The sequence below is a fragment of the Coptis chinensis genome, chromosome 4 (assembly GCF_015680905.1).
Source record: "Coptis chinensis isolate HL-2020 chromosome 4, ASM1568090v1, whole genome shotgun sequence".
Classification (NCBI taxonomy): Eukaryota; Viridiplantae; Streptophyta; class Magnoliopsida; order Ranunculales; family Ranunculaceae; genus Coptis; species Coptis chinensis.
In genome coordinates, this window is record NC_141459.1 from 94,582,218 (window position 1) to 94,600,362 (window position 18,145).

Below are 18,145 nucleotides of genomic sequence, written 5' to 3' on the forward strand. Positions count from 1 at the left end.
ACTTCACCTATCTCTCTAAGATGATACCGCACACCACGTTAAGGCGTGAGAAACCCTGGCACTAAAGCGAACCCAGCATCCACAAGATAGTACTTACCATTTGGAATAGTAAGTTTATGCCCTGGACGAGACACTGCACTCCTCAATAACCTTCCATCGTGGCAGGATCCCTCCCACCCTGCAAGCACGTATGTGAATCTCATGTCAAATATGCAAGCTACCAACACATTTTGGGTGACTTGACCTTTCCTATTGCGATACCTAGTTTGTTGCGCCAATGGCAAATTAATTTGAAAGTGTGTACCATCAACCACACCCACCGCATCCTAACATAAAAAAACTTGATTAAGATTGACTAAACTACCAAACCTTGTAATCAAAATGATCCTAACAAATTTTCCAAAAGTTGACTCACCTTAAAATAGCAATGCCAATGATGCGTGTTGGAACACTCGCGAGGAGAGTTCTCAGCGGTAGCATTTGTTACTAACTCTCTGAATAGACGAAGGATTGTAGCCAACACAACATGGAAATAGTGGTGTACTATTTCTCCCGAACGGAAGAATTGAAATGTTTCATTCCGATTGCGCATATCATGCCCAACTGTGTTGAGAAATAGGGCCACTTGCTCTTCCACCGTAACATGTCTGCTATCGGCTAGGCCATGACCACGCAAACGATTGCACAATCGACAAAACACTGACCGTCTTATCCTCAACTGCTCATGGCAGAATCGGTCAGTGGTTGTATACATCCTACGCAAAACAATTCTCCATACTTGATCACAATTCTTATGAGGAGCTCTAGTAAGAGTTGGTGGAGCCCTACGCCTAGGCCTATACCTCCCCATATACCTTCTCCTATAGCACCATGTCATCATCATATGGGCACCCATAATTATAATTAGAAATGCCACTAACCTACGCTCACGTTCGGTCATCATTCTACAATACCTCAAAAAATAAAAAATTAATAAGGTATACAAATTATTAATTGTGTGTCTAATATCCACATATACAAAATTATATATCAACATTCTTAAAATTGTATAGATTTCACAATATGATCTATGAAAATATTTGGCATGATTATTAACAATTAAAGACATATTAATTTCAGCACACTCAGCACCTCCACTACCACACACAAACAAGTTCAAAATAATTTCAAAAGAGACAGAAGTAACGAGTTCATAACAAACACAGTCCCAAAACACAAGAGACAGAGTTTATAAGTTCATAAGTTCATAACACAGTACCATCAACTGCACCCAAGATAGTAATATCTAAAATAAATTAGCACTCCCAAATACAAACAAGTTTTATTTTCAAAACATGGCCACCCCAAGATAGACCAAAGCCTCACAACCCTGCTTGGTCAAGTGTCCCATCTTTCTTCATTATTTTTAACTTTGATCGGACATTGTCAGATACAAGAGTCATATTTAGTCGTCGATTTATTTCATTAGCAATTCGCTTTAAGCTCGCTGTCGTCCACCCATTAATGGCAATATAAGAATTCCTTCTCCCACTAGAAGCCTCCTCCAACAACACCTCAATCAAAATCGCTTCCATATTGGCATTCCATGTAACTCGGGAATTACCACTCATTGGATTAACACCACCACTTGCCATACCTAGTTTTAAACAAATAATAAAGAAAATAATCGACTTCCAAAGAAAATAATCGACTTCCAATGTTTCGTAATTACTACAATTTATTATTGGGGAGTCTCCAAAAGAGAGCTAGATGCAAATCAAAGTCCATGTCTATATGATAATTGAACATTTTTCAAATCAAACAGTGCCCATAACCAAAACAGATGTAAATACAAATACCCAAGTTCATAATTTCAACTATCGAGCCTTAAAATCGAATAAAAAACCAACAAAAGATGACGAATAACACATTAACACACGTCTTTTTTCAAAAAAAATGTGGGTCGTGTTCACCTCATAAACACGTGCTAGTCATGAGAAATGGTTTAAACAACAAAAACATGAAATCGAAAAGGAAAGTTGGTATTTGTTCATCCAATTTTTTCTAAAATCCGAAACATTCACTCATTTTTTCTTCTTCATTCATTAAATAAGAAATGAAAAATAGGTTACAGCTCATTAAACGTTCACTCATTTTCTTAAATGTCTAACGTTGTGTTGATTCTAAGCAAATATTACTTTTCATTCTGATAGCTTGATTCCTTGGGGGCTTGAACATCTAGCAAAAAATATTTCCATTATTGCTATAGCCAAACTGGTAACAATGTTGTCAGATTGAGACATGGTTTTATGTCATGTAACGAATGAAAATATAGTTTTATTAGACCTTTTAAGAAGTTGATATGAACCGTCCAAATCAAATTATGAGTTGGCTCTAAGTTGAATTATGCTTCAGAAGTAGTTGTTTGTGGTCATCAGTACACACCAACATTTGAACACCAGTTATACAAGATGATGTCTAAACAGAGAATCATAAGAGTGTGGGTGTAGTGAGGCATTGAGGCTCTACATAACATGACACTAAAAAGCAACAGAATTAAAACGTGAATTAAAAAGCAACAGAATTATAAAAAGCAAGATTTATAAATATAGTTCTAAAGATTTGTTCCTGACGCAATTTCTTCAATTTCTTCAACCTTCTTCAATTTCTGTGTTTGTAACCAACAAACAAAAAAAAAACGCGAGAGAGGACAGAAAATGAAGAGAGAGACAGGAGAGATAGAGAGATGAAGAGAGAAGTGAGAGAGGAGAGCAGATGAAGAGAGAGAGAGATGAGAGGAGAGTAGATGAAGAGAGAGGAGATGAGAGCGAGAGATTACCTGTTGAGATCTAGGGCTTCAGAGAACGAGTTGCGGCTGTGAAAGAGAAAGAGAAGAGAGGTGGCACATTATTATTGCCCTAGTGGGAAAATAATGGGTGGCAAAAGAGTTTAGGGGAGGATCTGGATTCTATTTTCCCACTTCTAGTGGGAAAATATCATTTGTCGGCAAATACCAAACAGTGTTTGTCACTACACTTAAATGCAGCCAAACACTGGCAAATGGTGCATCTAGTGGGAAAATTTTATTTGTCACCCCCATTTGCCACTAAAGGCTGTGTTTGTTTAGTGGCAAACTGGGATGGCAAATCCTATTTTCCCACTTAAACAGTGATTTGCCTGTGTTTGTTTGCCAAAATAGGAGCTGGCAAACAGAATCTTTATTTGCCCGGAAAATGTGATTTTCCCGTGAGAAGCCGAGAAAAATTGGATCCACTCCCCCAAATCTTTTTGTCAGTGGGAAAATAGGGGTATTTTCTCGCTAGGGCAAGAAAATTTGCCAACCCTATTTCCCAAATTATCGACCTCTTCTCTCACTCTCACTCTCTCATAGCCGCCACTCATCTCTCTCTCTCTCTCTCTCTCTCAATCTCTCGGTCTCTCTCTCTCAATCTGTCGGTGTCTCTCTCTATCTTTTGGTCTCTCTTTCTCTCTTTCTCTCGATCTCTCTCTCTCTCTCTCTAGCCGATAGCATCTATTTTTCTTTTCTTTTTGTTTGCTTTTTGTTTGTTGGTTCCAGTTAGAAATTGAAGAAGGTTGCTAGTTCTTTGCGTCAGGTACAAATTCGGTTTTGGACTATTTTTTGTAATTAATTATGGTATTGTTGCTAGATTTGTTTAGAACTCTTGCTATGGTTTGTTTAGACTTTAGAACTATTGGATGATAATTTATAATCATGTTATACATTTGGACTATTAGTAGGATTATTGATAATAATAATAATAATAATCAGTATTGTAGGAAAACATGTACAACACATGAAACTTTGGATAGTTCACCGCATAAATGCCTCGAATATTAGGTTGTTTTAAGCATGCTATAGAAACTACAATCAAATGTTAGATAATTACTTCAAATAAGGGATGGTTATATTTCTTAGGACTGTTGGATTTCGAGTAATGAAGTCTCTCCATTCCTCCAAGTCAATTTTCCCATCACCTTTTGAATCTGCTTCCTCAAATGTCTTCACAAATATGAAGTACTATAATTAAGAATAGTGTGACAAAGAGGTGTATAAAGAATTTAAGGTGGTTAAAAGAGAACAATGCATACCTTATCAATGATAGCTTGAACTGATTCATTTGAAAGTACCAACTTAAGGAATTTTTTTATGTCCTGCTTGAACTTCTATCACCACTTTTCATTTGAGGAGTTAGCAGGGAAATATACCATTAACATGTCACAAGTAATCACCTTAAGTGAAGTTTACATACCCTAGAACAATGTTTACAAAAAAGGTCTTCTGGAAGAGAACCCTTGATTTTTTTTTCTAGATTTATTTGGCAACCTCAAGCTACATCCTTCACAAGTATGTGATTTCTTTAGAGATATGTCTTGTGAGAAAACCTAAATGAAGTATGCTATTTTTTTTATTATTTGTTTCAAACTAGGTATGGCAAGTGGTGGTGTTAATCCAATGAGTGGTAATTCCCGAGTTAGATGGAATGCCAATATGGAAGCGATCTTGATTGAGGTGTTGTTGGAAGGAGGCTTCTAGTGGGGGAAGGAACACTTATATTGCCATGAATGAGTAGAAGACAGAGAGCTTAAAGCAAATTGCTAATGAAATAAATCGACGACTAAATATGACTCTTGTATCTGACAATGTTCGATCAAAGTTAAAAATAATGAAGAAAGAAGGGAAACTTGACCAAGCAGGGTTGTGAGGCTTATCTTGGGGTGGTCATGTTTCGAAAATCAAACTTGTTTATATTTGGGAGTGCTAATTTATTTTGGATATTATTATGTTGATATTTTGGATATTATTACTATGTTGGTGTTTTAGCTATTATTATTATGTTGATTGTCTCGACTTTCTTGTACTTTTTTTTTAATGTTAATAACCATTGAGTGAATTTAATTGTTTGTTAATTTGTTGTCTCTAGTTTATGAACTTTATGTTAAATGGTTTCTTCTATTTGAGTTTTTGTAAAATGAGAACAGAATGTGAGTGTAGACTAGTTGAGACTCTTCTTATTATATTGATGGGTCATATTATGATGACATGGTGGTATAGGAGAAGGTATATAGGGAGGTATAGGCCTAGGCCTAGGCGTAGGGCTCCCCCCGCTTTTATTAGAGCTCCTCATAGAAATTGGGATTCTATACAGGCAACTGTGTTGGGTAGGATGTATGCTACCACTGATAGATTTTGTCATGAGCAACTAAGGATGAGACGAGGAATGTTTCATTAATTGTGCACTCGTTTGCGTGGTCATGGTCTATTCAATAGTAGACATGTCACCGTAAAAGAGCAAATGGCTTTGTTTCTTCACACTGTTGGGCATGACATGCGTAATCGAAATGAAGGATTTCAATTCTTGCGCTCGGGAGAAACAATCCACCGTTATTTCCATGTTGTGTTGGCTGCATTGCTTCGGTTATTTAGGGAGTTAGTAACAAATGCTATTGCTGAGAACTCTCCTCGCGAGTGCTCCAACACACATCATTGGCATTGCTATTTAAAGGTTAGACAACTTTTTCTTACACAGGTTAGGATGAGTGTTATTTCAAGGTTAGAGAGTTTATTCAATCTTAATGAGTTTTCTTTGTTAGGATGCGGTGGGTGCGGTTGATGGTACACACTTTTCAATCAATTTACCATTGGAGCAACATGCTAGGTATCGTAATAGGAAGGGTAACGTCACCCAAAATGTGTTGGTGGCTTGCACATTTGACATGAAGTTCACATACGTACTCGCAGGGTGGGAGGGATCTACCCACGATGGACGATTGTTGAGAAATGTCATGTCTCGTCCAGGGCATAAGCTTACTCTACCCATTGGTATAGTTTACAACTTAAACACCTCTTGTTCTATGTTGAATGACTAGTTACTTATCAACCTAGCTACTTTGTGTCTTCAATTTAAGGTGGCAAGTACTATCTAGTGGATGCTAGTTTTGCTTTAGTCCCAGGGTTCCTCACACCTTATCGCGGTGTGTGGTACCATCTCAGAGAGATATGTGAGGTTCAACCTCAAAATCACAAAGAACAGTTTAATTTTGTCATTTATCTTTGCATACTGTGTGGAAAGAACAATTGGAATTTTGAAAAAAAATTTGTGTATCTAAGGCACCCCCAATTCCATGATGTCAACATACACACAAAAGTGAGCCTTGCATGTTGTGGTTTGCATAACTACTAGCGAGAAGAAGATCATGATAGTACGTTGAGCGATGAGGAGCTTAGCGGGGATGAGGCAGAGGCTGACCCTATTTTAATGCTCAAAACAATCAAGTGAATGAAGAATTTCATATTGATATGCAACCTAGCTGGGAGTGGACTAATTTTAGGGATGAATTGTCAATTGCAATGTGGCAAGATAACAATGATATGTAAACATTGCTATTAGGTAGATTGTTATAGTAACTTTTTTGAAATAAAGAAAAGTTTTTGTCAATTGCAATGTGGCAATGTGGCAAGATAACTATTTGTAAATTTTTGCTATTGTTTCAAGAATATTTATAATGTTTCTTGTAATACCATGTTTTATTATTTAAGTACTATATTTTATTGAGTGTTGAATAAGTATGGAGTTTTCTTTATTATCTGTTTCAAACTAGGTATATATGGCAAGTGGTGTGAATCCAATGGATAATGGCAATGGAAAACATAAAGACTGTGAAAAAACAAATAAGACCCAAGTGAGATGGTATCCGAACATGGAAGCGATCTTGGTTGAGGTGTTATTGGAGGAAGCTGTTAGTGGGGGAAAGAAGGTTGATAATGGTTGGAGGACAGAGAGTCTTAAGCGAACTGCTGATGAAATAAACCAATGACTAAATATGACTCTTGTTTCTGACAATGTTCGATCAAGGTTAAAAACTATGAAGAAAGATTGGAATGTTGCCAAACATGCACTTGACGCAAGTGGTTTTGGTCTCTCTTTCAACCAAGACAACACGAAAATTGAAGCAGATGATGATGCATGGGCGAGTTTTACGTGAAGGTACATCCTTAAGCCAAAACCCTTAGACAGAAAATGTTTCCTCATTATGACCAATGTTGTATCATATTTGGGAAAGACTTTGCAACTGGAGAAGGGGGCAATAGTGGGTTTGATGACGATATTACGGTCTCGTATGTCGATTTAGGAGGTTCACCAGGTTTGAAATAAAGAGAGTTTTTTTTATTTTTCTAACTTGCATTGAAACTAACTATGGATTATATTTAGATGTTGGAGAGCAATCTAATGGAGGGGGTGACGGTTCTCAATTTGGTGAAAGCTCACCTGTTGTAGGTGATGGTTCTCAAGATGATAATGGAGTTAAAAGCACTACCCCAACTGCCAAAAAGGGTAAGAAGTCTCGGTTATTTGAGGATATACCTGAACCCCCTTCTTTCAAGGTGTTTACTGAAGTCGTGGTTGAAATAGCCAGGTCCTTCAAAGCCCCAGTGAAGCCAATAGAAATGCTGATGGAAATTTTGAAAGCCTCTTCCTGACATGGAGCCTAAACCTTATTTGAGGTCACTAGACTTGATGGGAGAGAATGATAAACTGATGGAGATTTTCTTGGGGCAAGATGAGGAAATGAAGGCACCTTGGTTGTTTAGGAAGCTTCACCAGGCAGGGCTATGAGGGTCAATGTTAATTATGGTGGTCACGTTATGAACTTGTTAGTTGTTTGTTTTTCAAACTTTGTATGTGCAACTCTCTTGTGTTTTGGGAGTGTGTTCGTTGTTTGTGTTTGTCTCTTATATGCAACTCTCTTGTGTTTTGGGAGTGTGCTCATTGTTTGTGTTTGTCTCTTATGGGCAACTCTCTTATGCTTTGGGAATGCTCATTTCTTTTGAAGTTGTTATGAACTCATTATTATGTTATGAACTGCTTTATTATGAACTTGTTTGTATGTGCTAGTGGAGGTATGGTGGAGGTTCTGTGTGTGTGTGTAGAGTGCTGGTGTGGTGTGGTGTGTTGTAGGTGGTGCTACTGTTGTGTGTGTTGCAGTGTGTGTGTGGTGTGTTGCAGGTGGTGTAAGTGGTGCGGGTGATGCAGTGGTGTGGTGTGAGTGGTGTGGGTGATGCAGTGGTGTGGGTGTTGCTACTATTGTTACTATTGTGTGTGCAGGTGGAACTAAGTGAGAGTGTGAGTTGTGTGATGTGGGTGGGTGTTGCAGTGGTGTGAGTGGTGTGGGTGTTGTTGCTGCTGCTACTGTGTGTGTGCAGGTGGAACTAAGTGAGAGTGTAAGTGTGGTGAGTGTGTGAGTTGTGTGATGTGGGTGGGTGTTGCAGTGGTGTGAGTGGTGCGGGTGATGTAGTGGTGTGGGTGCTGCTGCTGCTGCCAACCTTTAGTTGGTGGGTTAGAATTAGGGTGATGCAGTGGTGTGGGTGCAATAACTAAAACAATTTAACTGGATTGTAGTATTTAGTAGATGTATTGGTGTGGGTCTTAATTCTATTATATATCTTATACAATATATGAATGGGTCGTAATTAGTAGATTGTAGTATTTTTTGGATTTTGAATTGCTAATACAGTACAAAGATTTATATATGATCTAAACCTTGGAAAAAGTGAACCAATAGCCCAATACCCATCACTACTCTCTAGGCGTTCCTTGGATTCCAGACATAATCCAGACCTCAAAAAGATGAAGAAAAACATTGGCTGATAGATAGAGCACAAATAAAAGTCATTAATACACTTGAACTTAAGTGTGTAGATATATAATTGTTGTTGCCTATGCATGTGGCCTGCATTATTTAATATATATAATTGTTTTCTATGGCTATTTTGTATGTTCTAAAATTAATTGTATGTTTTATGGGCATTTTGAATGTTGTAAAAATAATTGTATGTTCTATGGCCATTTTCTAATATGATCACAGGAATGGAAAAACCTGTGTGTTACGTAGTGCTCGGGGGAAAGAATCGCGGAGTGTACACAAATTGGGATAACTGTAAAGCCCAAGTGAATGGTTATAATAACGCGAATTACTATGGATGTAACTCCATAGAAGAAGTTAAACATATATTGGCCACTCACCTTCAGCATAAGATGTCTTCAGAATCCATTATTCGTAGGTGCACACGACCCATTGAAAAGACCAAATTGACAAATTCACAGCCTCCCCAATCACGTTCCACATACACTTCACATAGAAGTTCCATATGCACCTCACATAGAAAATATGAGAGGTCATGTAGCTGAGCAACACGACGATTGGGTCTACGTCCGCTACTTGGTCATGGTGTTCCTTGTTATTTTAATTGTTGTAATGGCCAAATTACTATTTGTCTTATAGTTGTACTAGTCCAATATTTTGTGGAGTCTTCTAATTAAATTTATGTTTATGTGGTTGTAACAACATTTGGACTAAGTTTGTTTTACTAATTATCCTAATGCACTTTCTTAACTTGTCATTGTTTTAAGTATATTAACTTAATTTATATGTTTATTAATTAGATATGACAATACGATGGACAAATGAGATGGACAATGTTCTTATCGATATTCCATAACGAATTATTTCTAGGTCATAAGAATGAGAACGGATTTATTCCAATATAAAAAAAGCGTGCAAGAGAAACACTCCAAAACACATTTATATTTGGTATCGACTTGACTATTAGTCATGTAACTCAGCGAGTAAATACCTTACGATGGATAGCACGCGATATTGTTAGTGTAACTATGCAACAAGGGTTTGAATGAAGTTATGAAGAACATAAGATCATAGCTAGCAATGAGGTTTGGGATCAAGTCATAGCACGTGATCCGAGTATGGGAAAGTATAGAAATAGAATTTATCCAAGGCACAATGACATTTTATATGTGTTTAGATAACAATAGTTGTTAAGGTCTATTGCACTTTGACTTTATTTTATGGCTGTTTCAAAAGACATACTATTATTATTAATGTTGAGTTGTATTGTCTTTAATTTTATTTATTTTGTATTTTATTTTTAGCTTTTTTTAGACTTCATTGAGTTTGGAAACAAACAAAATATATTTCCAAAAAATTGAAATTTTATTTGCCACGGAAAAAAATGATGTAAACAAATATTGGCAAAGCTGGCAAATCTCATATTTTTCCACTAGAAATTTGTGCAAACAAACGCTAGCAAACAGAAATTTTCCCACTAAAAATCTCTAGTGGGAAAACACTGGCAAATTTAATATTTTCCCACTAGAGATTTACCAATAAACAAACACAACCTTACAAAATTACAAATACTATACTAACTTTGAGGGGTAGCACAAGTGCACAACTGGTCTAGCCTTAGATTTGCTCCACAATCAGAAACGGATCTATGAGTTGGCTGACATGGGCTATAAATGAGTTCCTCCAAAATCATAAATCTTACATTTTCGAAAAATTTATAGGCGAAGGAAATCAGAATACGTATGATGGGTCCTATATTTTCGAGGAAATGAAACAAAGAACAGTCAACAGGACAGATACAGTCCCAAACCGTTACAACCCCACGTGAAGTAAGCACATTTACACTATTATTATGTCATAGATGTGCTTTTCTTTCTCCTATTAACGTGAGTAAGCACATTTACACTATTACTTTACTAGGTTTACCACAATTAGAATGGTTCTTTAATTGCTTTTGTATAGACTCTAGATTTTATTTTAGATATTTTGGGGTACACAAAGTCTTTTTATAGGTGCCTGTCTCTATCTGTTTTTACTGGATAAACTTGTTTATTTATCCCCTTTTTTATGGTAAAGTGTTTTATTATTTCTTGAATGACTAAATTTGTTTAGGGATGCCATTTGTTGCTGCCATTGTTTGTTACATACCCCACTTTTAATGTCACATGAAATTTATTATATTTTAGCTAACACTAGTTAATAGACTTTTCTCATCTTCTGTTTGTTCAAGTCATGGTGAAGTAGTTAAACATTCTGATACCAGCTGGATGATTTGATTTGATTTGATCTGGAAAACAAGCATAGAAACATGGATGAAAATTCCAACACAACCATTGTTTGGTTTAGAAGGGACCTTAGGATTGAAGACAATCTTGCCTTAACTTCAGCTGCTAAGGATGGTTGTGTTTTTTTAGTTTATATTTGGTGTCCTAATGAGGAAGCACAATACTACCCTGGTCGAGCTTCACGGTGGTGGCTGAAGCAGTCCCTTTCTCACTTGGATCATTCACTTCGGTCTATTGGGGTTCCACTTATCTTCTTGAAAACAGAAAGCACTCTTTCTGCTCTTTTGCAGTGCGTCAATGTCACTGGGGCAAATAAAATCGTTTATAATCATCTTTATGGTATGTTTTTTTTTTTTTTTATATCTTGCCATTCTTATTTTTTCAATACAAAATAGTCTACTTTAACACCTTAACAGTTAACACAATCTGTTTTTCTGTTTCTGAAAAATTTACAATGAGAGATTTTTGTGTATTACACATTTTCATAGTTGATAGCATGTGTGTAGTGGCTTAGTCTTGTATCACTTTAGTTTTAGTTTTCCTCTTCAGTTGGATTATTTAACATTATGCAGTAAATTACATATTAGCATTGTGCAGTAATCTAATTTTGTCTACAAATGTTGGAAAATTTTGTATAGCACAAATAATTTGAATGTAAATTTTATCGATAACTTAGTTTAGTTAAAGATGGATCGAGGCATGGAGCCTACTAGTCTATAGTGTTATATGAAATTGGTAAAAATGGCCGTCTGTCGGCTGATTAGATCTAGTTTATGTGGAATCTTAAGAGGGCTCTTTTATTTGCTATTGAGCTCATTTACATTTTTGAAAATTTCTCCTTTCTGAATATCAGCTCTTTTTTGTTTGGGAATGCTTAGGGGTAAAACCCCCTATTATTTTGTTCACTAATGAAATGAGAAGTACAGATAGGAGAACAAGAAACAAAAATGCAGATGAAAATGCAATGGTTTTGTTGAAGTTGCTTTATATCCTTGTTTCCTTTCCCAGATCCTGTTTCTCTGGCTCGCGATCATGCCATCAAACAGAAGTTAGTGGAGCATGGGGTTTGTGTTCAAAGCTTTAATGGAGATTTGCTATGTGAACCATGGGATGTTTATAACGAGAAGGGGCATGCCTTTACAACCTTTGATGCATACTGGGACAAGTGCCTTACCTTGCCAGTTGAAACCATTTCAGTTATTCCTCCCTGGCGCTTGGTTTCACCTGCAGGTCTGTTTTAAGTTTATGGTAAAGTGTGAACATATTTGCGGCTTAACTGCACATGTTTCTCCTCATTGTACCTTGAACTCCGGACATAATTTATTCATTCCAACAGTAGTTCTCATTGATCATTCACGACAAACACATCAAGAAAACATATCTTATATATATAGATATATATATTCTTATATTTATATTATCTCCAATGAAAAGAGCATTAGAGATTCCATCCAATGAGATTTAATAATTGTTAGTTTAGCCTAATAACGCCGTCATGTGCTGTCTTGGCAGGAACTGTTGCGAGCAGTTCTGTTGAGGATTTGGGTCTTGAAAATGATTTAGAAAAGTCTAGCAATGCCTTGCTAGCCAGAGGATGGTCTCCAGGATGGAGTAATGCTGATAAATTGTTATCCGAATTTGTTGACCACCATCTCATCGACTATTCAAAGAATAGGATGAATGTTGCGGGCACCTCAACTTCACTCCTGTCTCCGTATCTTCATTTCGGTGAGTTGAGTGTGAAGAAAGTTCTCCGGTCTATACGGATGAAGCAAATACTGTGGACAAAAGAAGGAAACTCTGTAGGGGAAGAGAGCGTGAACGTCTTTCTTAGGGCAATTGGATTCAGAGAATACTCACGTTACCTATGCTTTAACTTCCCATTTACTCATGAGAGATCGTTGCTGGGAAACTTGAGATATTTTCCTTGGTGTTTGGACCAGGGATACTTTAAAGCATGGAGACAGGGTAGGACTGGCTACCCATTGGTTGATGCAGGTATGAGAGAGCTTTGGGCGACTGCGTGGATTCACAACCGAATCAGAGTCATTGTTTCAAGTTTCTTTGTGAAAGTCTTGCTTCTTCCATGGAGATGGGGTATGAAGTATTTCTGGGACACACTTCTGGATGCCGACTTGGAAAATGATATCCTTGGCTGGCAGTATATATCAGGGAGCTTACCAGATGGTCATGAGCTTGAACGACTTGACATTCCACAGGTGTGCTCCCTCTTTTAGTTTCGAGGAAAATCCTTCAAAATTTTATTTTTATTGTGAAATGATGTCCTTTATCTTATTTAAATAACTAAACTGGCATGCATGCTATACACATTAAAATTTGTAAAAGCTGTTACCGAAAAACTTGCAATGTGCTTATTTTATTCTTTCTACTGTTTATGCCATATAGCTACATATGGATTGAAAGCTATATATTTGTTGTTTTTACTCCTCTTTACAGTTCAATATTCTGCGGTTTTTATCCTGGGCATTAGGTTCAAGGTTGCAGATATGATCCAGATGGAGAATATGTGAGGCATTGGCTGCCTGAGCTTTCAAGAGTGCCAACTGAGTGGATCCATCATCCATGGGATGCTCCCTCAGCTTTGCTTAGATCTGCAGGGGTGGAGCTTGGATTCAATTATCCAAAACCTATAGTTGATATAGATTTGGCTAGTCAACGCTTAGCTGATGCTGTATCCACGATGTGGGAATCAGAATCGACTGCAAAGGCTTCACAAGAAAATGGAACAATGGAAGTCGTTATGGAAAACTCGGATGGGATTGAAAATTTGGCCATTCCAAGGGTCGTCTTGAAGGAAAACGTTCCTTCCACTACTAGTTCCTCCTATGATCAGAGGGTCCCTTCATTCTGTAGTTCAAAAAATAATTCATATGAGCGGGAAAAATCTAAAAAGGGGGAAGATGAGAGACGATTTTGTGATAAGTTTTACAATAACACACATGAAAAAGAGTCTTCGCGAACAGATGAAGACTGTTCTTCGACTGCAGAATCTTCTACAAAGAAAAAACAGAAGACAAGCAGTAATCCCTTCCCTCCACATATTTGTTCCTCAAGAGAAAAACATTTGAATTGGAATGAGGCTTCTGTCGTCCCCCGACCATCGCTGGAACATGCTGAGAAGGAACAGGCTTCCAACGAAAAAGGTAAGTTCCATACTGTTACATGATAAAAAGATACTGTAAGCTTCAAGCAATTTATTCCCATTGAAAAATAAATCTTCCAAATCGCTTTTGTGGTTTATGTATATTCCAAATTACCATATTGCTTCAATTATCAACAAAGCATCTGATTAAACCATTTTATAATAGACTACCTCCGGACTTCCGTGTGTTAGAGTTTGTTCTTGTTTGGGGTCTGCTTGTATGTGATGATTTTGATCCAATCATGCTTTATCAAAGAAGTTCATTGGTAAATGGTATTGCCTACAGGAAAAAAACAACAACAATGTTTTAAACCTCAAACTTCTCATTAAAACATTACTGACTGAACTCTATACCTTGGAATTTTAACATGTGTATGAATGCAATCACCCTTGTTATTTCTCAGTTGAGAAACATCATTGTCTATTTGAGTTAGTTTGAGTTCTGTATTTTAAATGACTTCTGCTAGCTTTTCATGAACTTCTCAAGATGTAATTATTGTTTTATGGGATGCAGAGGAGGCTGGTGCTCTTAAAATGTAGGGGAGCATCCAAACGGTCGGCTTAATTCTTCGGAAGAGAGTGAGTATTTTTAAAATCACATGCTCTTGTTATATTACGTTTTGACTTGAGGTTCTCAAATAAAACGGATCATTTTTTCCTCCCCTTTTGAGGAGGAAACATTGCACAAAACTTCCCATAACATAGGTGCCTGGACGATAAGGCCACTGCGATTGTAACTGTAGTAAATAATTAACGGATTACATAATCCATATTCACATCTAACCCCTCATTTGTAGGTAGTGCATATGATGAAAAAAGACATTCAAAATTGTGTGGAATTCCTCCTGTACAGCTAGTCAACATACACAGAGATTAGTGCGTGTAATTGGTGGATTAGGTGGTGGTGTGGAGCTGGACTGAATCGTAACTTTGTATATTGTTCTACCACTTTGGAGTCATTTTGGCAGGACAAAAATCCCAACCATAGCAAAATTTATGCCTTGTTTATTATCATGTTATAATGGTTTCAACATAATCCTTTATCACTTCACTCTTCTGTGCATGGCTCATATCATTGTCACCAAGCACGGTACTGGTTTAAAACGTTACTTGAAAAAGACTTGGTTCGTGTTAAACGGAACATCTCAGAAAAAAAACGGAAAAAAGGTGTAAACTAACTTGGGGCATAAAAAACGGATTTAAAATGGTAAAACGGGTTTAAAATGTATAATACGTAAACCAAAACGGTAAAAATCGATGATAAAGAATACAATAGATAAGAAGTTTGATTTTTTTTATAAAAGTGGATAAAAGAATAGACACAGAAAATATAAATAATAATAATACAAATGAAAGAAAATTCAAATACATGAATGTATCAAATTATCAATTACTCATCCAAATACTAAAAGTTTTATATTCAGTATTAAAACACGATCCTGAATAAGATACTACTAATTACCAACCATAATGACATAATCAAATACTACAAATAAGTGAACAACTTTAAAATTTCCTAGTATTAATAGTCCAAAACAAAATAAAACTATCTCAATAATCAATCTAACGTCCACTCTTCAAAAAGGTAAACTCCAAAACCCCTTTTTTTTCTCGCGTTTTTTTTTGGATAAAAAAAAAAGATTTAATAAAGTTTTAAATGGGAGATTTTCAAAATTTCGGGCTTTAAATGTTTTTTAATTTTAAAACGCGATATTTTGAAAAACTCGGGTTTTAAAGTGATACAGGACGTCTTACCAATTTAACGGGTTTGGAACGCGTGTTTTTAAATAAAATGCCGAATTTGGTGACAATGGCTCATATATGTGAGTGCGGTAAGGCATAGGAGAAAAAAAAAAGAAAAAAGGTAAAGCAGAAATAAAAAAAATGCCACCACCACATCATGCTATAAGTTGACAACAGGAAGTTTCTTGGTAAAACAAAAAAGAAAGACACTTGTAGATTGCACGAGTATTACGGACATAAGTGTAGAAATTAGTTGTTGGATTATACTTTTTTTTACAATTAGAATCAATGACTTCTCTAACAGTTAGTTGGAATTGAATTCTCTAGCAGTCAACTGGAAGTTCTGTACTGAACATAAATCTTGTCTCCTTAATTATTGGTTTCAGTTAAGTCATATTCTATAGTTTGGTGCATTCAAGTATAAGAATAAACAGGCGATGCATGTGTGCGCACCCATTTGACACCCGTGTTCTTATTTATACCAGGTTTGGAATCATATACATGGTCGCAATAGACCTCCTAATATTGTTGTTTGACTGATGAAACTCGCTTGCTACTGCCACAACACTGAAGACTTATCAACCACAATACTGAAGACTTATCAAAGATGTTTCTGAAAGGAATTCTATAAAGATGAAATGATATAAAGTTTTGTGGTGAGGTCCCTTACATCATGTACATGTCCCCTACTCCCGTACATCATGTCTGTTGTGGTTTAGAACGGGTCTCAGCTTGCTAATCAACTTTATTAATATGTAATAAGCATGGATATATCTTTGTAATATCTCATGCACAATCCAGTGCGATTTTCTTTGTAATATATTTTCTCCAACCTTCCTTCTGGTGTTCAGCTTGTACCGAAAAACTTCATTAGACATTATGTTGTAAGAGAGAGGACAAATATGTAGTGTTTAATTTTTCGTACTGATCCAGAAATTTTTAGTGTTATTTTAAGTGTTTTGCATCTTAATTTTTGAGGCCAAATATGTAGTCTATTTTTATTGTTTTACAGGTTAATTTTCTCCAGAAATTGAAAATATACTGATCCAAAATAAAACAGGCTAAATCAGATTCCGAAAAACTGAAAACTTCAAAAGATGTTACAGGTCGGAGTGGACTGTAAGCCTACTTATCGGCTGCATCAGATCAGATCATAATAGGCCCTGAAAGTTTTGTCTTTGACAACTAACAACAGTGTTTACACGAAAGATTTACCACACCGCCTAAATTTGTTTTACAATCTTCGAGGCCCAAAAACATAAAGCCCATGGGCCGTGGTCATCTTTCTCTCACCTCTTCAGGGCAAAAGATGGGAGCGAAAAAGTCAGAAGTAGACGTAAGTTACTGTACTATTTTATTATCATAAACTTAAGAGGATTGCTAGCGTCCTGCCCCTTTAAAAGGGTAGGACCGTCCTACCACACTAGAAACAAACTATAGTGACCATTTACCTGTAAACATTTAAAACTGATTTAACTCAATTGACTCATTTTTTTTCTCAAAACCACCACAAGCAATCTCCATCCTTAAAATCCAACACCGCCACTGTCCAGAACCGTCACATCGCGCACCTTTCTCATCTTTATCATATTTTGTTTACAATTAATTGTTGATAATTTTTTTATTAACCTTTTTCATTTGATTTTTTCATTTTCATTTTCTTTTCTTCCTCCACACCACCACCAACTATCAAAACATCATACATCACTGCAGGATTTAATGGTTAATCTATTTTGACGCTTGGATGTTATGCTATTGTCAGATTTTACGTTGATTTTTCTTTGTTTGAAAAAAAAACTTTAAAGGCAGGAGGACCGTCCTACCACACTACAAAAAAAAAAATACTAGGACCGTCTTTTTACAAACAAGAAAACTACTTTTCTAAAGGTTTTCTTTTTAATTGTTTTGAGAACAAGTCAATTAATGAGTTGACTCATGGGGGAACTGTAAAGGTGAGAACAATAGTAATTTTTTTTTCAAACAAAAGAAGAATCAACACTTAATGTTTTTGTTTGAGGCATAACATCATAGCATCAAAATAGATGCCTTTTTGAGATGTAAATCTTCTAAAATTGACACCCCCATAAAAAGTTAACCATTAATAAGTAACCCCATCACCATGTTTACAACAAGTGAACTACAATAATTTCAAAATCAACTATATATGATGTATGATGTTTTGATAGTTGGTGGTGGTGTGGAGAGGAAGAAAAGAAGAAAATGAAAAATCAAATGAAAAAGGTTAATAAAAAAAAATTATCAACAATTAATTGTAACAAAATATGATAAAGATGAGAAAGGTGCGCAGTGA

At 36.2% G+C, this 18,145-nt stretch overlaps 1 protein-coding gene across 2 annotated transcripts; it reads left to right on the forward strand.

Annotated features, from left to right (window-relative positions):
• Positions 1-10,526: 10,526 nt before the first annotated feature.
• Positions 10,527-16,782, forward strand: CRY2 (cryptochrome 2). 2 transcript variants are annotated; one of them, XM_086558248.1, is made up of 6 exons: positions 10,527-11,267; positions 11,937-12,158; positions 12,441-13,147; positions 13,420-14,092; positions 14,606-14,670; positions 16,320-16,782. In XM_086558248.1, exons 1-5 carry the CDS (start codon positions 10,952-10,954, stop codon positions 14,629-14,631), a joined length of 1,944 nt encoding a protein of 647 aa, XP_086414374.1. In that variant the 5' UTR covers positions 10,527-10,951; the 3' UTR covers positions 14,632-14,670; positions 16,320-16,782. The 2 variants fall into 2 exon arrangements, with proteins under 2 accessions (XP_086414374.1, XP_086414375.1); XM_086558249.1 differs by lacking the exon at positions 16,320-16,782 and adding an exon at positions 14,889-15,142.
• The last annotated feature ends 1,363 nt before the right edge of the window (positions 16,783-18,145 follow it).

Coding starts and splice junctions, on each gene's coding strand:
- CRY2 (XM_086558248.1), top strand. CDS start 10,952: ATGGATGAAAATTCCAACACAACCATTGTTTGGTTTAGAAGGGACCTT. Junction 11,268..11,936: donor CGTTTATAATCATCTTTATG/GTATGTTTTTTT, acceptor TTCCTTTCCCAG/ATCCTGTTTCTCTGGCTCGC. Junction 14,093..14,605: donor ACAGGCTTCCAACGAAAAAG/GTAAGTTCCATA, acceptor TATGGGATGCAG/AGGAGGCTGGTGCTCTTAAA.